Source organism: Tyto alba, unplaced genomic scaffold (assembly GCF_018691265.1).
Source record: "Tyto alba isolate M040663 unplaced genomic scaffold, T.alba_DEE_v4.0 Super-Scaffold_16, whole genome shotgun sequence".
Classification (NCBI taxonomy): Eukaryota; Metazoa; Chordata; class Aves; order Strigiformes; family Tytonidae; genus Tyto; species Tyto alba.
Genome location: NW_024881278.1, coordinates 18,861,867 through 18,884,263, shown reverse-complemented (window position 1 = coordinate 18,884,263; position 22,397 = coordinate 18,861,867). Strand labels below are relative to the sequence as shown.

The window sequence follows — 22,397 nt, the reverse complement described above, 5'->3', positions numbered from 1 at the left end:
GAGCTCAGCTCCTGCGCTCGGGGGCCGTGGGTGCCCATGGCCCTGATCTCCCCTGCCCTAGAGCGGGAGGCGTGGGAGACCGTGCAGGCCGAAGCCCTGTGTGGGGCAAGACAGCACACAGCCTCTGCAGGAAAAAAATAATACTGTGATAAATTTTTCTGTGCTTTTCCAGCAGTGCTCTCGTTCGTTAGAGCCAGCCAGTTACGCGCTGTATCTGATCCTGCCATGAATCTCCCAAGCAGGTTCTTGTCTTGAGACATGACTTTCTTGCCAGCTCGGGGGAGTGCAAGTAAAGCTCTCCCTTTGGAGCAGATGCCAACGTAAAGTCACAGATCACTTGGCAGAGAGCAGCGATACAAAGACAGAGCCAACATTCCCCCCCTGGGGGCTCAGTACTATTTATCTTCTCTGGGACTTGCCCAGCTCCTCTGGCTCCGAGCCTGGCATTCCAGGTCAGCTCTGCTGAACCGGACTCCGCTGGCTCCGTGTGTGCAAGTACAGAACGGCATGTGTGTTGTACGCGCTGCCGAGGGCCCCTCGCTTTCCATTAAAGACCAACTATTGTGGAATAGGCAGAGTTACTTCTGCGGGTGTAGGGTGGCTCCAAAAACTTGTAACAATGCAGTCTCTTTCTGTAGCTGGCTAGATTAAAACTAGTGGCAGAAAGTCATTGCCATCTGACAGCTGTTCGGAGGCATATGGTGGTTTCAGTTCAATTCCCAGTTGACAGGCGTCCCCATCCCAGACACAATTGGCACTGACTCTTGGCAGTCGTGGCAGAGGGGATGGGCAGTGAATGGGCAGGGGCAACGAAAGGCAGCTTCTTGCCCCCTGAGAGGGGGACGGGGGCTGGGAAAATGCTGTGAAACTGCCAGGTCTGATAAAGCTGAATTTCTTTCTCTCTTGCAGTAAACATTATCCTTCCTACTCGCTGAACGTTGCCTCCATGTGGCTGAAATTAGGGAGACTGTATATGGCGCTGGAGAACAGAATGGCTGCAGCTAAAGCTCTGAAGAGGGTATTTATTTCCTGGTTTCTTCATTAATAATACCAGTTTAGGCATGGGATCACTGAAACACTATGTGCTTCTCTGTCAGTAAGCCTGGCTCGGTAGGAAATGCACCATGTGTTAATATAGTTGGTTACTGGATTTTTGGCTCAGTTTTGATTTTTCCAAAGATGCAGCATAGGTCTGTTCTCGCATACAAGGGCTCTTACCTTTTCACAGTGGACTTCTACTCCAGCAGCAGCTGGAGTGAACATTATGCTTAAACATTTGCTATACATTCTTCACAGAGCTAGAGCTGTGCTCGTGTAAATGAAGCAGAACTCTAGCTTTTCCTCACTTGCTAAGTAAAGACAGAAAAAAAGCTTTGCTCTTACAGAAGGCACACAGTGTTTCATTGAAGTCTGTGATTTCTATATCCAAGTTAAACTAGGCGTGTTTTTGGTAGTTATTGGTTCTGGAACCAATTGATTTTTAAATAGCTGAAGGGAATTCAATGCATCTGGTAAGGCTGAAATTGGCAAATACAGCATTTGGTTTTACATTTTTCTTCACCCCTTTTTATTAGTCTGTTCCTTATTCTTTAGTTTTTTGTTCTTCTATTTTTTTTATTAGTCTGTACCACGTTTCTTGACTTTCTTCCCCTATTGTTGTTGGACAGAGGTATATTTTAGTTTCTTAAGCATCAGTGACTACTGTAGCATATAATGGCTTGGTGTGGAATGTCACTATTTTTTTTTTCTTTTTTTTTTTTCCCCTTTTTAGATGCTGACAAGTTTTTAGCCAGCAATAACAGAGCCATCCAGCCATGGTGAAAGATACTACAAGAATATATGCTCTAAAATTTAACTGTTACCTAGTTTAAAGTTAGCACAGGTTTTCCTTTGCTGTGGTGTTAAAGCTTTGACTAAAACTGGGATTTTTGCCAGTAGGAACCTGGGATGGAGGGTTGGGAACTGTAGGTAGATTTGTTGGCATAGTTAGCTTCCTAACACAAACATTTTCTAATGACTCACTTCCCAAAACTGCCTACAGGAACTGCCCAAAGTTATCCCAGCCCCTGATATTTGGGATTTAGTGGAAAAACAAAACCATTGTTCTCTGTCAGTTTGCAAGCAGCTCCTCCAGAAGGCCCTCTGTTCTTTGGGGCAGGAGGGGAAACGGAGTCATTTCTCACTGCTGCTGAGGTGGAACCTAAGGCTCCTGTTGCACTGTCTTAATAAATATAAGAGCATAATTCCATAAAAGTTTCCTGAGGAGAAAAATGACTGACTGCTCGGGGGGCTAGGATGCTGCAATTCCTTGCTTTATCTTAACACTGGTCTTTAAATATTGTCAGGCTTACTCCAAACTTGCTTCTTCCAATCCAATCTACTGCTGGCTTTTAGTACGTCTGGGGCCACTGCTGTCCTTTTCTCAAGTGGGAATCTGGTCCAGTGGGGATTGTGGCAGGAAACTGCAAGTCAGTGGGTTTGGCTGCCTGAAACATTCACTCTTAGGGTCAGAGCAGGCTGTAGGTGAAAAGGGGATTGGGCGTAGCAGCTTCTGTCCAAATCTGATGAGACCCCACTCTTGTCTTAGTGATTGTCTACTCAGTTGTTTCCCTTGTAAAGCATGGGTGGCCCCTGGAAATGCGGAGGGCTCACAGAATCAAGCCTGAAGCGCCTTAGCGTAACTTCTGCAACAGGCCTGCTTGTCAGACAGCTGAAGGATAAATTGGTAGGAACAGAACTCTGTCGGTTTGATACTGGCTAAGTCCTCTGCCAGAATATTACCCACCCCACTTACAGTTTTCTGTCCTGGAGCTGGTAGCATTCAAAGTAGTTTTGTCAGGAATATAATTTTGAAAGGTGCTTTGGGATCCTTTAAGATGAAAGACGTAGTCTCTGAATGTAAAACCTTTATTACTTAGTTTTGAATTTCATTTTATTTCCTACTGGGTTTATGACTACAAGGGGACAAAAAGTAGCTAGAGGTGTCAGACTGTTTCAAACCTCTAAAGAGAGTATTTATAGCCTGGTGTTATATATGAATCAATTGTGTGAATATTTTTTTTCTTTTCATAGGCAATTGCTATCATGGAAGTAGCACATGGGAAAGATCATCCATACATTTCAGAGATCAAAAAGGAATTAGAGGACCACTGAGCCTTTGAAACTATGCAATCCTTCAAACCTTTATTTAAAAAGCCTTGTTATGGAAACCTTCAGGAGCGCTTTGAAAAGCGGTAGAGTATGAACACAGTTCTGTCCTATAATTGGAATGACAAACACACTTAGGCCTTGCAAAATGTTCCTAGTTTCCACACATCTACAATTGCCTTTTTTTTTTTTTAAGGAAACATCCCTCGTTTCTTCAAGGTTATGCCTTTTGACAGCTCATGTGCAAAAATGGTCATCTTTTTCTTTACGCATTTGAATGTGTATCTTATTTGTGTAAAGTAAATAAAGTGGTGTTGACCCTTCTTGATTCCACTTGTACACGTACATGGGTGCAATAGTTTTGTGGCATCTGCATTTGCCCAAGTTGTTTCATTTAATCTGACAAATTATTTAGCAAAAGCTGTACTTTTTCTGTTGTGACTTAGTATCTAATTCGTCTCTTCACAAATCATTTTTGTTTGCAGTGGCTTAGCTGAGAGAAAGGGGGGTGATGAATTCTGTGTGCTGTGCAGGAGAGCCACCCACCGCTGCTCCCTCAGGCAGTGAAGCTGCAGGCCCAGTGCTGCTCCTGGCAGGTGGGGATTCATCACTGGGAGGACCTAGAGCTCACCAGGGCTTGTACAGAGAATGCTGGCACCTACCTCAGAGCTTGAAGGCTTGCACAAGACATGAACTGTGCAACTTCTGGCTTTTTGATCCCCTTTACAAGTTAAAGTGAATGTATTATAGAGGAGAGCTTGTATTTCCTTACAGCCATACCTTTCCCTCCAGTGGATTAAAACTATTCTGTTAATATGTTAGCAATTACTTTTAATGGAGGAACAAGGACATTTTCTGAGGAAAAAAAAAAACAGGGCTGGGCTTTTTCTGCCCCTATATAAGACCAGAGTGGTTTTTGTTTTTCTCCATTTAGATCAATGGCAGGAGATTGCTTTTAAGGATGGGGAAAGATAGAGGAGGGAGAGTGTGGCTGTGTACTTGCAGCACTGAAGTTGAAATATGTTGCACAGTAAAACTACAGCTTAAAGTATGATGAGATGAGAGAGAACACATCACCATTAAGAACTTAATCATATTTTTTTTCTCATAAGCAAGCACTGCTCTGAAAATAAAACTGCTCCAGAACAAGGGTTTGTCAGCTCGTTTTGCTGAAAGCTTTCATTGCTCTCTAGCCAGCAATTGTTGCTGGAGTACATAAAACTGCACCAGATCTTATGATACTGGAAAGCCAAGGCCACTTTACTACAGCCCAGCCTAGCACAAGGGCACCAGCTGACTCTCTTCATCCTAACTTTCTCTTGTCAGGTAAACCCTTGTCGAGGGAAACGGCACCTTCATTTCAGAAGGTCAGTCCAGACTCTACTTCAGCACTAAAGAACAGGATGAGCCCGGCCTGAGCACCTGTAGGAGCTTTGTCCCTGTGAAACCTGGGATTGCTGGTTGCAGGAGGTTCTTCAAAGCTCACTGTGGCCCTGGCTGGGCCTACCATGGGAAACGAACACCAGCACAGTAGGTGCAAATACAAAAGCTTAAGCTGGTACAGGAAACACAAGCATGGTTTTCCTTGAAAAAAAAAAATGTTTTATTGTATACTGTGAATATGAAGGACAGCCTTACCAAAAAACCTTAGTGACTGAAGACATTCTCATGTTTGCAAAAGCATATAAGAAACTATTTACACAAAGGCAGTGAAAGGGGTAAAAAATTATTGCAGTCAATTAATGCTGAATAGAACTTTATAAAAAGAGAAGAAAAAGAAACAGTGCAAAAATACTGTCAAAAGTAATCAGTTCTATACACAAGATAAAACTGACAAGCATAAGCTTATGTACTGATATGAATAATACATTAGAATATAAAATAGCATGCATAGGTTTGTTTGTTTGTTTGTTTGTTTTTTAAAAAAGGCTTTCAATAGCATAGAATAGTTCTGCCATTTAGCCCTAAGAGGAAGGAGTGGGGGCAGGAAGGGCATATAACTGATGTCTCATTTCTCTACAAAATGTGTACGTACAATGAAGGTGTGAGATTCAGATCACTGTTTTGTGCTAAACTGTTGTGTACAGAATTACAGAACAAATAAAACAGGAAGCATCAAAATACTGAAGTAAAACAGGACAGTAAAATCCAGTGACATCAAATTTAAACATATTATTTCATTTAACACGTCCCACACAATTATACATGGGAATATTACAGTCATCTGCATGTGTAAACTTTTTTCCTTTGTAAAATAGCAAAAGAAAGGTATGAATGAGCAAAACCTGTTTTCCATATGGAGCAATCTCAACAGGAGAAACACCCTATTAATAGCGTTTCTGGCACTAAAGATTTGTTTCTGTTTAAAGACCGAGTAGCAGCAAGAATATACTTTCATTTAACGTACACAAAAAGGAAGGTCTTGTAGATGTGATGTATAATTAAGTTGTGGAACTTACCACCACAGGACATTGTGAAGGCCGGAGGATTAAAGGGTTCTAAAGCGAAGATAATGGGATTCATGGGAAGTGGCTCCATCGGTAGTTACCAAGCACAGAGAGCAGGATATAACTTTGGCCTCTGGAAGCCCCTAAAGGATGGGTTGCCAGGTGGGCTAGAGGGGCTGAGCACCCTCTCCCTCTTCTAAATGCATTAATGTTTCTTCCTTAAGTAAGGAGTCGTTTGTGGGAAGCCTTCCTCTTTTATTCCTGCCTGCCTAATCAGGGAACGCTGCCCCTGAAACACCTGGACCTGAGCATCCGAAGCACTGACTCCTTATGTAGATGATTTGGAAAACTATTAAGTGCACTGCATTCATTTCAGGGATCAGCTGAAGTATTAGTCTTTCCCTTGCTGTTAAACGGTGCTGGGATTCCTCAGGGAAAGCTGCTATTTAATTACTGACTTCCAGTTCACATTGCAATGTCAAAGTCCTGCTGTTGTAGCATGGGGAAAGCTCACAGTGAGGGTACACATAAAGCAGAAGCAACAACACTTCAAAGAAACACCAGCCAAAAAAAAGGCTGAGAGGAACCAACAGAACTGTAGTCTAACATCCTCTAAAAGCACTGACAAAATGCATATAAATATTTAAAGTAAATACACACTGCTATTTTTGACCTGTGCACTAAATGTTTGTTTCACACTCTAACAATAGTTTATCTATGGTTCAGACCTCCATCTTCTGTTCTTTGCCTCGCCGCCCTAGCAGCCAGCTCTTCCCTTCCTCAAGTCACTGTCCCTGCAAGCCAAGGCTGCGTGGGGCTGCACGTATAATGTCCTCCTCTCTGAAGACTCAGAGGGCAGCTGGAGTTCCCACAGCACCAGATTCTACAAGGAAACCCCTCTCTAGAATGTTAAGAACAAGCTGGGGGGCAATTGCACTTGGGGTTTTGGACTTGCAACCTTTCTCTTGTTGGCATCAAAACCCATCTCCAAACTCCATATGACTTGAACAACACATCAGCAGATTTATATTATATCCGGGTTTGTAGAGAGGTGGCCAAATGATGTTTTCATGGAGTGCATCCCTTTCAAGGTCAATTCTGGCATTTGCTCCCTCAATATGATGCATCCTTTATTTCATGCAGGGGGTGCTACCCTAGCTCTCTGGTTGTAAAGCATTCTTTTCCACACAGACAAGCACCAAAGTTTAGCTCTGACCTCCCTGTGATGCATGAGAGCTGTTGCAGCAGGTGTCAGACAGACTGATGCTTCCACTTTTTGAGCACACAGTTCACAAACTGTTAGTGAGACTGACAACAGCTAATTCAGTCATCATCTCCTCCCAGGAAACCGGCGGGAAGTCAGCTGTTGAGAACGCAGCACAGTCAGTAGCTGCCGAATTTTCCCCACAGGTTTGTGTGCTGTATCCAAGTATGAGATTGCCCATCACTATTTGTTTTAGAGTCGCTTGTGGGCTACACAGACAGAGCAGGCATTGGATCAAAAAAATAGTGTATTAGCTTAAAATGACCATCTCTCTTGAAGCACTGAGACTTACTCATTCTTTCCTAACCTATGGTTTGCCATTTGCATTTCTGCTTACAAGAAAGTAATTTAAAAACAAACAAAAAAAAAGCTCTTGAAATCATGCAAATATTTAATAATATTTGTAGCTGAGGCAACTGGTTGAAATAAGTGGAACAGAAATGTCCTTTATAAAGAACTGCATTAGCAATAGGTTGAATAAGTTCTCACAGATGTGTTTCCTGACAGCTGAAGCTAGTTTAGGGAAAAGGTATTTCTGATAAGGCTGAGCATTTAAGGTCCCTCTGTAGGAGCTGAAACAAGTAGGACCTGGGCAGCTCATGCCCCCCATCCTCCAGTGCAGCCCGAGGAGGATGGAAGCTGGACACGCACAGCCCTGAGCAGCATCAGAACTCAGCTGTCATCTCTCCCCTCCCTGATCGGGCAGCGTTAGGCATGAAATGCTCAGACCGTAACTTTGACCACAAATTCGACACCAGCAACCTCAATACTATCATCGGTAAGAGTTTAAAGACAAAAAACAACAAAAAAAAAAAAGGTTGTAAAATACAGGTGAAGAGGGCACAAAAAGGAAAACATACACAATGGATTCCCAAGTCAGACTTCCTCATCCCCTCCACGTTCCCTCTTGGAAAGAGTCAGGGAGCGTAGGCTGAATGTGCCAGACTGCAACATGGGCGCCTTGGGGCAAGACTGCTTGTGTCAGCAGCTCTGTTCACTGACTGTTGATGCATCTTCAAGATTTTCAATCCAGACTTTACTCCAAACGGATGAAACCGGTGTCTTAGAACCTACCCACTGTCATGCTTTGATGTTAAAAAAGCTGTGCAACACAACATACAGCAACTCCAAACTGTCCTCCTTTTCCACTTAAGGGCTCTGCTGTTAAAGTCCGTGGGACAAAGTAAACAGTATTTTGCTTTAAGTCTCATGTGTTCGTTCCTGCTATGACTAATAAAATTGGATGCAAAATGCATTTTCCTGTCCCTCCCTAAAGGTGAGGAAATACTGCCCAGGCAATTTCGGTCTGATAAAACTACCACAGGTTCAAAGTCAGAAGGTTCAGTTTTTCCCCTACAAAACTGTATCGCATTTCAATCATAAAGCATCGGCATGCTGAGGTTTGGTTGCAAGCTGGGGTGGAAAGGAACCTCTGAAGACGTGTACCAGCCCAATTCACGATATTAGCAGATCTAGTCAAGATAAAATCTAGTAGGAAAAAATACATTGAAGTCAGATGAAAGGAAAAGTTTAAAATTACCATTCTTTGACAATGAAAGGGAAAAAGTGAGTCACATTGGCCTCTATCTACCATACCAGCCACGTTAGGAGTTAATTGGAAATGACTGTTTACTATGTGGCCACTTATTTGGCTCATTAATAGGCACTGACTTAATTTGGAAAAGATTTTTGGTGCCATTTTCTAATTAATATTTTTCTAAGACACCTATGATGCATCTTTGCATAAAAAACATTTGCTTAATTTTCTTCCTTTCAAACACAGCTCTTTACATTCTCTTATGCAATAACTTTCCTGTGCTCACTGCAGAAACAGAAGTATACGTTTCATCCAAGAGCAGCTGAATAAGACAACACAGGAACAGATTCTTTTCCCTCCTGATTTTCTACTTCTCACATCCAAGTAGAGCAATGGGACTTGACAGATCTGAGTTCAAACTTAATTCATCATTAGGAAATTATTCAAAAAGTTATAACAAGATAACTAATTTAATACACTTTGCTTCAAGGTTTATTCCTTGGCTTGTTTCCCAGATATAAAGCATCTCTGCAATTATCATGCAGATGCTGCTGAAAAGACTTTAAATGGTTGCTGCTAATTTAACAGGAGATATGTTGGCATTGGCAGAAGTAATCAGAGGAAAACGGAAGTTGACTGAAAACTCAGCTGATCCCTAAAATGACCATGGTCAAGATATTACAGCTAAATAGCTCCTCACGATTTGTTGGTAACTAGAAGTCTCCACCAGAATCCTTGTCACCTTGTTAGGCCTGTATTGCAGACTACCAAATCGGCACAGCACAGTTTTAAATACATTTAAGAAACATTCTGGTACAGAGCCTTAGTTTTTAGGGATTTTAGGGAAAGGTAGGTGCGTAGGTCCCTTTAGCGCTGGAGTTGAGAGTGCTTGTAGGCTTGGGCCTTTGCATATCGGCCAGGGGGTCGGAGGTGGGGAGGCAACAGAAAAGAAACGATGATGAGACTGAAAGATGAAATTTATCTGGGAAAGGGATGCCAAGAAAGATAATTTCACCATGACAGAGTAACTGCACTGCATCATGTGCCCTGAGAGGCTGCGAAACCTCCACCCTTGGAGATTTCTGAAACTGGATGCGACCCTGAGCAAGCTGTGGGGTGAGCAGGGCTGGCACGGGGGCCTCCAGGGCTCCTCTCCAGCCTGACCCATTCTCTCGCCATCAGGCAGGACTGCCAAGTCAAAGCAGGGCTGGGCTGCCCACAGGGGGGTGGCAAGAGTGGGAAGAGGACTCAGCAGTGTGAGGAGGGGAGCAACCTCAGTGCAGGAGCTTTCCCTCTCTTACACCAGAAATAACAACGTGGGAGTCCCACAACAACTCGCTAAAGCTTTTTCTTTTTTTCCCTTTTAAAAATTTTTAAAAGTGCAGTTACTATCACTTCTAAACAACTGTAAGGAAATGCTGCCATGCACACACTGCAAGGCAATTCATAACCCCATTTACTCCAGTGAAATCAACAGTTTGGAAAAAGGGATATGCAGTAAGTTGTACAAAACAGCTAGCCGATACTGAGGGACAGAGGATGAGGAAGAGAGAGGAGGACAGGTCTATCTGCTGAGGTACTTAGAGGACACATGGATTTTTTTCTTAGCCCTGTCACAGATTTCACTGTTGGCCTAGGGCAAGCCAGTTAAAAATCTGTGCCCTAGCTATGCAGCGAATGAGGTTTGTTTCCCTTTTCTGTTCTGACTGTAAACTTCAGGCAAGGACTGTTTCTCCTTTATGTATTTATACAACATCCTCCTAATCCTAACTGGAATCCCTGAACACCACCAGGATAAAACAGTAATAATAAATAGGGGGGAGAATCCAAAGTGACCAGAGAGAGAAGAGAGAGGACCTGTACAATTTAATACAAAAACCACCCTAACAAAGTGAGGTTTGCCTCAACTACCAAAAGGAAGACTGCTCTGTATGTTCATACACAAGACAGTGATGAGGGAAGAATCAAGACAGACTGAGCTAAAGTTCAAGGGTCACTGTTTAGAGATTGGAGGAAAGACTATATTGATCATTCTGACAAAGTTCAAATGAGCAGAAAGTAAAAGGATTACCGTGCTGAAGACAATAGTTCACATGTGAGACTAAGGCAACTGCAGATGCCTAACTTAAATGAGATTCCATTTCTACGGGAGGTGAGCTCAAGGCAATAAAACTTTCCATGTAATTAATGAGAAGGTGCTTGATTTGAGGGTTTTTTCAGCTGCATTTACTTGAATTTCCTCTGCTGTTCAACCCACAGTCCACCAGAGTTACTGGAAAGACTCACTCACTGACTTCAGCCTGCTCTGGGTCCCTGCACTCCACCCTGCACTGCTTCAACAACTCTCAAGAATCCCTTCAAGGATTGCAGACAGTAGCAAAGGCCTTGTTTGTAAGATCCAATATTGCTTTTTTTTCCAGGACTAATCTAAAACCGTAATTCTTGTGGAATTTGAACAGTTTAGCACCCAAAACTCTCTGCCCTCACAACGTCCTGTGGTTGTGCCCTCTGTAACGTGCCCTGCTGCATGTGCAGCGGCTCAGGTCTTCCTGCTCCAGGACCGTGTTCCCTCAGCTTCTACTCATACAGAGGTGGAGCTGACATGTAGCAGATCTTGATTTTACCATGGAAGACATCTATTTACACCCAAAATGTTCTTATGTGAGAAAAAGCCCACTGCCAAATAACTGTTCGTTTCAGAAGCTGTGTAGCAAAATAAAAGCCAGTAAAAACTACCTTTACAAAGGATTGCTTTCCTTATGGACATGTTACAATGCAGACCAGTCACGTCAAATGTGGTTCAATTTGAAGGTCACTATAAGTTTTAAAAGTTATTAAAGTAATTCACAAGTTATTCCAAGAAAAATAAATTATATCTTGTATAAAATAATCCATGGGAGACTCTAGTAAAGAACAATCATTCCTTACTTTCAAGACAACTTTAAAAAGTGCAATATATGCACACAGTGTTGTCAAGGCAGTTCCCCTTGTTCATCAGTAAGGTTCAGTCAGATCCACAAAGCTTGGTCTGGGATGCTTGAAAAGATTAAATAAGTCTGGAGTTTTGCAGGAACTGGATAAGCACTTGATAGACAAACTTATACTGGGCTATGGTCTGGATCATAAACATTCTCTGCTCCCGCAGGTGTCTCAGCATCACAGGAACGTCCACTTTCTGTAAAACAAAGGAGAGAAAAAGAGCTTAAGGATGTAGGTTCATTAAAATCAAACAATCATTGTCTCAAATATCAGTTATCTGACACAGGAAACTGTATTGCAGTTATATAATGTAATGAATTAAAACCAACTGTAGTGAAATGCTACTTTTTTTTTTTTTTTTCCCAACAACTTTAATAGAATCATAGAATGATTTGGGTTGGATTCATTTCAAGGAGTTTTACAGTAATATATACAGGTTACTGTGTATGCAATGCTTTCCCCCCTAAAGCTTATAGGAATTTCTGGACTGATGTAAATGGGCAGATGACCAAAGACTTGTCTTCCAGTTGTGTATCACTGATTACCTCTCAGTCGATCATCAACTGAACACATTAATAAAGGGCTGCTTCTCTTCAGAGTTTTTTCTGCTTCAACATACCCATTTTCAACTCAGCAAAATAAACCAAATATATTGTATAATCTCAGGTTAAAAGCTAGATATATCAGGAAGGTCTAGTACAAAACTTAAACAGCCAGTATTATATAGCTCAGTTCAGTCTCTACCACTGAGTGCGTCAACAGGCCCCGTGGCCACTTGCATACTGCACTCTGATCCGTGGTCAAACTTATTCATAGAGGGAGGATCTGAGAGATTTTTTCAAATGGCAAGCAGGCAGCAGGATCATAAGAGCAAATTAGGAGTGCAGGCAAATATACTGATCCTTCCACAAAAAGAGAAGGGAACTCACTGTCACCAAAGATCCAGCAACTCTGACACCTGCCCTCCCACAGCCAAGTCTATGCTAGCAAATAATGCTCCAGAAGAAATACACCTGTAAAGTGAAACGAGGACCCCGTATCCACAGTACATGTTTTTCAGACTTCGGGCCAGCATTGGTCTGTTGCCATCCACTGAAGGCCCACTAACAGCTGGGACACGTTAGGTGTTCTCCAAGGCAGCATCTTCCAGCTTAATTTCCTCCAAAAGAAATTCACTCACTTGCCCTGAAAATGCTCTGCAACAGGAACTAAAGCACAGTAGGTGGGTATGGATCAGGAGATCCACGGTGAAGTACATCCCTAACCCCATCGAGCACACTGGGGCACAGGCACCCTATAATGGTCCAAATTAAAAACCAAATGAGTCATGTGAAACAGAGGTCCATCAGGTAAAGCGTTAGAAATCACTGCAAATTTCATTCGGTGTTACCGTCATCTCTGACATTTAGGGAGCAAAAAGCCTACGGTGTTACTGCATTTTATCTGTTACAACAGGTACACGAGGAGCTATTCAGAAGTCATTGAGCCATGAAGCTCAGCCTGCCAGGCTCAAATTCAAAGAGCGTGTAATATGACCCCAAATGAGGGATACAAATTTTCTATGGCAGCAGTAAACGCAAGCACTAAGATGTACGCTATTTGAGGAAGCTCTTAAGCAGTTCAAGGTATAAAACTGAAGAACAGTTACTCTATTAGGCAACAGGTAATGCCAATTTGCCACTCCAGAAACATAAAAAGGAACTTTGCAAGTCTTTTGGCTGAGATGAGAAATGTTACAAGCCTGGACAAACGGACAGAGAAACAAATTAAGATTGCTGCAAACCCTTGGAGGCGCAATTGAGCATGGAGTCTGCTTCCATGCACACTGAAAATTTTCTGGAAAGTTAAAAAAAAATAAAATAAATAATAAAAAAAAAAAATCACACTGCATACACATTTCTTTCCATATATATATAAAACTCAGCATCTCCATTCCATGTAAACAAGCCCTAACTCATAGGCTATCACTTTCTGAAAACAAGACTCAATATTCTGCCACATACACCAACAAGCTGTTCTAAAAGGCCATCTCTAGAGAGTCAACAAAAATAAAGATCTGTGATGAGTTATATTATTTTCAAACAAGTGCAAAGGAAAACACAAGCTCTTTCCAATTAACTCATCTAACTCTGAGAAAGCCTCCCCGTGGACTCGGATGCTTCCAAAAGCCATGCAGTCTTTGCTGAGCAGGGTCATGCAGAACCTGATCTCACCTGAGCAACTGCAACAAATATGCAGGCCAGCTTCAACCTGCACACCACATTCATTTCTCAGCAGTTCAGTGCTTGACAGCTCGTTGATTTTTACTGGGCACACATTGATCTGTGCACCTCCTCAAAATGTATTAGGCTTTGGCTTATCTCGGAAATGAAAGAAAACCCCATCCTGCCTATGCAGAGTTGCTATTTGTAGTCAATTTAGCATTTTACTCCAGGTAAGCAGAGTCTTCAAACTCTCATCACAACATACATGTCAAAAAAAGACATGTAATGCTTTGCTAAGGTAGCATTTGCCAAAAGAACAAACAAAAACGTTACTCATTTCTGACTCCCAAACTAAAAGACTTGCCCTATGAACATGCACTGCAGCTGCAATCACCAGCTAACATCCCAGTGCCAAGTCCGAACTAGAAGCTGGTAGAGCAGAATCTCAATTACTTACTTGCTCTACGTGTCTACAGCAGTAAGGATGTAATGATGTGACACATTACTATACAGTAAGGTACTGAAATTGTATCCCTGCAATGAGATACACAGCTTTAGACTCAACCAGCAATTGCTGGGAAGCCACAGTGACTGAAGCTGTATAGAATTTGATTAAACGTGTCTTTTTACCCAAACCTGAAACTTCAGACTCAAGAGTTCTCATTTTAGTTCCAGCACCGCTGCAGACTTTCCAAGACAGTCTGTGTCGGGATTTTCAACCTCCCTCCCTAATGTTTTAGCAGTAATACCTCTACTTACTAGGATACTTCTGAGGAAATCAACCAATTCATAAGACTAAAGCATTTTAAGTAACAAGTAATTTAATTTCAAAAAAAAAAAACGTCAATTAATCCTACTTCAAAATAAACCAGTAAAACTGCTGCATGAAAAGGAACCCTCTCTGTTGCAGAATGCAGTATCTGTCACAAACCAAAACCATACTGTTAAGATTTTTAATTAGGTTTTAACAAACCAAAACTATTAAGCTAGTACAATCTGGAGCAGTGAAGCCCTTAAGGAAAATTGTCTTTAATTATGATTTTCACTATTAATCAAGACAAAAGAATGCTTTAATTAAGGGACATCAGAGAAATCCCTTACTATTGAGCACTACCATCAGCTCCTAGTGAAGTTGATGAGAATTCTTCTGAATATCAAGGCTCACCCCCATGCTCAGAAGCAGAGGTACTGCCTTTATCTTCACTTGCTACTCAGCTACTCTTTGCCAAATAGGTGACTTCTGTAAACCACAGACAAACGGCGGTGGCCAGAGCATGTTGCACACCAGTTAGCGTTTGCTCCTGGCCCACCATTAGCATGCAGAGGTTACTGTAAAGCAGGCACAGCTACACTGATGCTCACAAGCAAGTCAAGTCAGGTATGGCTCCTGTAACTATCCAGATTTCCTCGGGTGTGCAGAAATTTCATGGCTGCTGTGTGAAGAACACAAGCAGCCACATCCAGATGCCTGGGCGTAAGGAAAGAAGTCAAGCAGGCTCAAGAGTCACAGTCATTGCCCCACACAGGAGCAGTTACTGAACAGCAGTTGGCACAGGGAAGGCTGCAGGATTCCCAAACCACACACCTGTGGGTCCCTTCTGTCTGGGCCAGCTCCTCCTTCCCCTTCCTCCCCCACCTACCCTGCCCCCAGATAAAAAAGAAAGGAAAAATGTGTAAATTGTGACACACATCTAGAGGGCAGCTTCAACCCTAGTGAGGCCCAACCAAAGAGGGAGTAGGTTCATCTCATCTGAACTGAGCCCAGGATCTCTAGGTGATCTTGTAACTACAGAATGACAAGCTGCTGGAGGGGTATAGCAGAGTAGAGAACAAAAAAATTACATCTTGCATCAACTTTTTAATAAATAGCAATGAAGAGGAAAGTGCACTGGTACTTGCCTGCTTTAGGACCCACATTTTTGAATGAGCCAGAAAGCTGCACTCTGCATACTGCCTTGCACAGAAAGGCTCCAATCTATAACTCCTCTACAGTAACACAGAGAGTAGGTGAGCATTTCAGGTGTGTAAATCCAGTCTTCCCTGAACCTCAAGCAACTCATTCAGTTGATGATTAATGGTATGGACAGATGATCTATGTCTACTTGTCACTCTTGCTGCATTCTTATCTCTACAAGAGGTTTTGGTCTTTGAGCAGTTTCTTTGGCAACAGAAATTCCCGGTTTCAATAGCTGTTGCGCTGAAACTGTGTGGTACATTGTTATTCAAGACGTGATGTTCTTCCTGGACAGTTCCCCAGTGACACAGGACACAGATGAAAAGTAAGTTGCTACACATGATTTCTCTGTTCATGCTCTATTCTTAATTTCAAAATGTATTACTAGTCCTGCAATATTGGCTGCAGTTCCTAAAGCCTTACTCCCCGACATAACACACACCTTTTTCTTAAGACACAGTTTTGTTCCAGGTGAGATGAGAGACAACACAGGAGAGAGACGGGAGCCCAAGGGGTGAATTTAGAGAGCAGAAAACTTTTGTTAGAAGAGCAAGGAAGCTGACATTATTCTCTAGTCTCTCTCAGGTAGTCCTTGTAAACATGCTGTCTCTAGACTGTTAATTAGATACAGGTATGAATTAGACTAAATTCTTAAGAGAGAAAAAAGCCCTAATTTTGAATGTATTAAAATAATACTAATAAAAAAATGCATACTATCAACTCAACAAAAAACTACAACAAAAAACCCGCCATGGGAAGTCTCCGCCTGTTGCGTTTAAGACCCTTGTCTCACAAAGGTGATGGAAAGTAAGCACTTCCATACTTTTTAATTTTAACCTCAGAAATGTAGCTAGTTAGTCACGGAGCGAGCTCAGAGTTTGTCTTGAGAAAGAAGCTGACTTACTTCATTATGCTCCAAGCACCCAATCATGAGTTCTGTCAGGATAACCACTCCGGTCCTTCCTACCCCTGCGCTGCAGTGAACCACGATAGGAGGGTTGCAGTTGTTGCTGCTGTCCAACACACTGTTGGTGTGGCGACGCACGGACTGTATCTCCTCCAAGTAAGCTGCAAGGTAAAATGCAGGCAAGGTTGCAAAGATCTATATGTCAAACTGTAAAAACTGGGGAAAAAAAGAATATAGGAAAGTCACTCTTTGTCAAAGTGGCAATAATTTACATTTTTTAAAACATACTAATTATTCTGGTCAGGGTGCAGTGAACAGCACTGAATCCAGCAAGTACCAGCTCGGTGTCAATTATGACTTGGGAGTCTGCTCCTTTAAACTAAATAGTTCTTTTAAAAAATTAAATTATCTTTTCCCCTCTGCAAATCTCCAGATACCCTAACCAGATGATTCTAGACATTATTTAAGCAATTCCTGCTATTAACAGGCTGGGATCAAAACAACAGCTAAGTCCCATTGAAACTACTGCCTGTCAAAGCCAATATCAGATGGGAAGCAAGCATCCAGATGCCCTGTTTCCCTCTCTCTTCCCTGATCTAGAGTGAGACAGAATCTCACCCATCTCTTTGCTCAGGGTTTGTTCCCTTCTGGGAGCTCACTGTCTTTGTTTTTCCTGAAGTCATTTCTAGGAAGTGCATAACTCAAGAACAGTTGCCTTGTGCAGCTGTCCTAAGTGTTGTTCAATGCATTCTACTGTCAAACAGCACAGAGAACCTTATATACTGGAAGCCTACCTGGTTAGATAAACACACCGTAAACTACAACTCTGACCTCTAAACATGGTTCTAGCATAGTCTAGATGCATGACAGATGAGGGACCTCAAACAGGAAGATATACTGAGATGCATAATTCAGACACTTTGCTTCCCACCAGTCAGAGTGGAAAGTGAGATCTAAGCTAAACTCTCCTGTCCTGACTCTTGGTGTCATGGCACTGCAGGCTGAGCAGTCCTTCTGACACAGGCAGGCTGTGGCTGGAGGCCTACGAACATCAGAGAAGCTGCATTTTAATGCACACAGTGAAATGGGACTGTATGTGGTGGCCAACAATGGGACAGAGGAAATGGGGACAATCAGGTTCCAATTACTGACATGCCCAACCACAGCTACAGGGGTTGGTAGGAGAAAAAGTATGAAACAAACTAGGAATTGGGCAATAGCTTTGCCTTAAAGACAGATCCCATGGCACTCCTTTGCCAAAGCTGAAATGTCATTTTTATTTTCTGCCTGGTGACAGAGCTGGGAAAAGGAGAAGTTATTTACATCAAGCTTACACCATGTAAAGAAGAGTGGATCACTAAAGGACTGTAGCTGTGCCCAGACTGAAGTTGAACCAACGGACCTTGCTGACAGAGCTACGCTGCTGCAGCTGCAAAGCTTTCAGGAGCGAAGAGGGCAGGCATCTCCAGTGCACCAGTACACTGTGTACAGACTCCTTCAGTGGTAACCTAAAGATCTCTGCATCACACTCTACTGTAGTGTCAAAGATACAGCTTTGGTTAAATAATTGTTGAATTCCTATTACTTAATATGGTAGTGTTTATTACTTGGTAAGAAGTAGGAAGCATTATTAACTCATTACAGATGACTATAATGGCTGCATTTTCAGAAATGCATGAACGAGGACCATATTTATCTGGGCAGACCCTTAGCATTCCCTGGGTACATGTGGTTAGAAGAGTGGCAGTGAGTTCAGACTTGCTGCATATGTGATGGAGCCCTCTGCTCTTTTGCAACAAATCCAATGCCCCTGGACTACTAAATGCTGCTGTCATCAATAAGGGCCTCCCATGAAACTGGAGGAGTTGTGCCATATTTCACTAACATCTGAACATCTCTCACCCAGACCTCTCTAATCACATTTGTGTGCAGCCTAGTAGCTCCTACACTCATTAGGTAGCTTGGAAGTGGCAATAACTTATACTGACAGATCAGCCAGCAGAAGTATCCTATTTAAAACTTCCTGAGTCTTTAGCATTCCTGCTGCCTCTGATTTCTCCTCCTGTTATGTCAGGTCTTTCAGGACCAAGATCCTCAATCACCTTAGCTCCTATCTCTTGAATCCCATTTTTTTTCTCCAAATCACAGCAAAGTACAACCTAGTTGAGGCCTTTGTATGCCACACCAATAACCATTTAATATAAATCCCAGCTGTAACTAGGCGCAGTGAACCAAATCCAATGTGAGCAACCTTTTCCTTCATGTATTTTATCATGCAAGTTAAAGAAATCTTACATAAAAAGCCTTGGACTTCCTCTGGACACCCATGGTCTGGCCAGTCAGTATACTGCAAATGCCACACTGTCCTCTCTTGCCCAGAGAGAAGATGCTTGACCTTCAGACCAGTAGTAGCATAGCAGCCGGAGTCTGTGCGGAACTTAGTTGTCACCTTGAACTTCCCGTAAGTGGCTGAGCTGTGCTTAGAGCCCAGCTTAGGCCAATAACGATGACTCTTACTTCTTCCTCCCTCCTTAATGACCAAAAAAAAATTAAAAATAGCCATTAGTTCCTGCAATTATAATTCTCTATAAACAGAGGACATAAAACTCTGCAGATAAGTATTCTTATTTCAAATTGTGGGATGCTCCTTGCTCTTCCAGTAAAGTAAATATGCATTAAAACTTAGAAATATTACATGGCTGAAAGTTTTAAGTGTAAAAATGCTTGAAGAACTAACTTTTGTCTTGTGGCGAAGGCCAGCTACTGCCTACACCACCTCAGTGAATATTCTTCTCCTAGGGACGCCTCTCCTTTAAATGGAAGGAGATTTTCTTCCACAACTTCTAAGTATCTGTTGTTGATCAGCCTTGGGAGCTGGACAGTGACTTGATGTGCTGTGGCACTCCCTGTGTTTGCTAAAAGCAACCAGGCATAAAGCTGAATGCAGTGTTAGTTAGCAACGTGTGCCAGTTTTTATAACATAGCACACAGTTCTTGGTTTACAATAGAAATAACTATTTTGCTTGGCATAAGAATAAAAAGATGGTGTTTTTTTTTTTAAAAAAAAAAACAAACAAACATGGACACTTCTATGGAAACAACAGCTTCTGGTCTCTTTTCAGCTGATAAGAGTGATGGTACACAGAACTGGCCTTGGACAGGGTGGAAGTCTGTGTCATTTTAACCAGCAGCAGTTCAGCGCTCTCACATTCCAATGGAAACATCTTTGTTTGGTTTGGCCAAACTGAGTTGTAGCAGGGGGAAGGGGGGTTCTGCTCGTTTCACTGTAATAGTTGCCAAACTGAGTATCAGAAAGTTACAAAGTATAGTATTATAGCAGTACAGGCATATGTTCAAACAGAGTAAGAGGAAAAAGTGCTGTTGATAGAAAAAAAAGAAAAGGCTACTGGAGTGGGAAGTGATGATAACAGGAGATTTGCTCACATCAGAAAGAACTGTATTCTGTGATTTTACGTACCTCTTCAGCTGTGACCATGGCTATAACATTAACCCCCTGTTCCCACACCATCTGCCAGAAGTCATGGCACGTGTGTGGCAGAGGCCCTTGGGTAGCAATGTAGTGCCATTCCTCTCCACCTACAGAAACCTGGGAGTAAGGAAAAAAAATAAAAAAATACAGTCAGTGCCCAAATTCTCAGCAGTGTCTGTGCCAGAACTGCACTTTAAACAAGAGACAGAATTAAATCTTTACTTCCTTGTTCTTCCACTTCTCTTCCAAATTTTGAACAAGAATCATCCTTTTGATAAGAGCAAATCTGAGAAAACACAATCTTTGGTGCTTCCAAGTCCTTTCTTGATGCCCATAAATATAAAGTTTTGACCAAAAAGCCATTTATATTTTTTGCCATTGCATCTGGATCATACAGATAAAAAAAAAAAAAAAATAAATTTTTTTTTTTATTTGAGGCTCTGTTTCTGATATGGCTTAAATACAAATAAGAAGCTGACTGACTTCCCTAGGCTTGGTGACAGACCCATGATGAAAGGAAAACCGAGCACCAGAGGAAGTGTCTATATGCATTAAAAAGTCATTGCATTGCTGCAAATGAACACACAGTAGTGTAGAAAGCCTGAATGCAAATAACATTTTGCACAACAAAAGCTAAAGGCCTCTGCTGTTTAGATCCTCCCTCAATTATTTTCCACTCAGGTGAAAAATAATTTTTTATAGAGACTCTTACGACACTGGTCACTGTTGAAGATGTGGCCAAGCTGTCCCCAGAGGATGCAGCCATGCCCCCACGCTGTACGTAACACAGAGCTCGGATAGGCCTGTTGCCAGCTAGTGATGAGATTCAGACAGGCTTCCTTTCAAGTTATTTCAAGTTACTCTTCCTCACTCATCTTGGGTTTTTCAGTTCAGAAGCTCCAAACTACTACAAAGTAAATCCAGCATATTAAATGGCTTTCAAATGCCACATGAAATTTAAAATTATCTAAAGCTGTAGTCATATAAATCTGTTTCCCAATACCTAACTGGTTTACCAACCATATTTTATATATTTGTGTATTTGCATGACGACATAAATGAAATTATTTCTAGAGCACTAACACACAGATTTACTCACTATATATTATGTAGTGCCCTGTACAGACCCAGTGTTACCTTGGAATTAACCAGTGTAAAGCACTGCTTCATCTACCTGATTGAGGCACATCTTCATATTTAGGCAATTTAAAAAACAAAACCCCCAAACAAATAAACGAACAAAAACAAACAAAAACCCCCAAAACATCCACAACCACTTGTGTTTAAAACAATGATTATTTAATGACAGATTATTTGCTATACATCAAGGAAGTTTTATAACAAAATTTTTTTCCCAACATTTTAGGTAAAGCCAAAGCACCTTTAGAGCTACTAGATAACATTTGAAAATATGCTTACCAGCAAAAAGGAAAACCAGATGAACTAATTATTTTGAAATGTTAAAATGTTTTTCCTTCTCAGGCTAAGACCTCCTAATTCTACATATTAGCCCAGAGCCACTTCTCACAACAATGTTATAAATCCCAGAGAGGAAGATTTACAACAGAGATACTGACATGTCCATAAATATCAAGGTACTGGCAGATAACGCTACAAGGAGCAATCAGTAACTCTGACAGGTTTAATCATATCCTACGTTTGAGGTACAGAGCTTTGAATACATTCTCAGAAAGAGAATCAATTTATTTGTTATTCAAATAGCTGTTCATTAAGCTGAGATACTTGGGTTTTTACACCTGTAACTAGCACAACATTTGTATGATAACCAGTTTTCCACTGCATTGACAACTGTTTTCAACCCTGTACATGGACTCATTTTCCTATTTCATACTATGCAGCATTCCTCTCTTTGAATGATGGTTAAAATCTGCAAGACCAATGCAGGTAGACTCCTCAAGTTCTTATACTAAGTGGGAATGAATAGAACCTGTACAGCCCTAGCCAGCTTCTTGCACTCGGACTGGTCCTGTGCTTGCATGCTTGTCGGCGGTTTTGAGTGCTGGTACAGCATTACTGAGCTTTTTAAGTTAACACTGACCTGACCCAAACAGTCAGATGAAGTGGTCTTAAGAACTTTTGTGCTTAACCCATAATTTTAATTACAGTTTTTCTCTCTGATATAAATGACCATCTTAACAGTGAAGGTCTATGGCAAATAAGCAGAAAAATGCTGTAAAACTGTGGGGCTCACAGACTGAGCAGTGGGAGCTGGAATCCTCCAGGCACGGATCTTATCAGGATGATATAGGAGTTTTCTTTGTCTACTGACTTCTGGTCCAAATATCCAGCCTCCTGGCACATGACATGAAAGGACCATAAATAAATAGTCTGGAGGGAATGGGATGCCTGGAATGTTTACTGCATTTTAATGCCCTAACTGCAGGATATTAAAAATTGCATATTGGGCTGCAAACACACACGTACTGTGCTACTGAGGTAAATTTCGC

At 41.8% G+C, this 22,397-nt stretch overlaps 2 protein-coding genes across 8 annotated transcripts in view; one reads left to right on the top strand and one right to left on the bottom strand.

Moving 5' to 3' along the window:
• Positions 1-3,475, top strand: part of SMYD2 (SET and MYND domain containing 2) — a 30,164-nt gene extending 26,689 nt beyond the window's left edge. For both annotated transcript variants that reach the window (XM_042789291.1, XM_042789292.1), the window contains 2 exons: positions 910-1,018; positions 3,073-3,475. In XM_042789291.1, the coding sequence (XP_042645225.1) occupies positions 910-1,018; positions 3,073-3,153 (190 nt within the window). In that variant the 3' untranslated portion in view covers positions 3,154-3,475. The remainder of the gene's footprint in view (positions 1-909; positions 1,019-3,072) is intronic.
• Positions 3,476-4,726: 1,251 nt separating this feature from the next.
• Positions 4,727-22,397, bottom strand: part of PTPN14 (protein tyrosine phosphatase non-receptor type 14) — a 123,812-nt gene continuing 106,141 nt past the window's right edge. For 5 of the 6 annotated variants that reach the window (XM_032989567.2, XM_032989568.2, XM_032989565.2 and 2 more), the window contains 4 exons: positions 19,918-20,046; positions 18,735-18,969; positions 16,437-16,600; positions 4,727-11,570 (listed from right to left, as the gene is read on the bottom strand). In XM_032989567.2, coding sequence (XP_032845458.1) covers positions 11,442-11,570; positions 16,437-16,600; positions 18,735-18,969; positions 19,918-20,046 — 657 coding nt within the window. In that variant the 3' untranslated portion in view covers positions 4,727-11,441. Of the gene's footprint in view, positions 11,571-16,436; positions 16,601-18,734; positions 18,970-19,548; positions 19,818-19,917; positions 20,047-22,397 lie in introns of those variants that run through there. The other variant, XM_032989570.2, reaches the window with a different exon arrangement.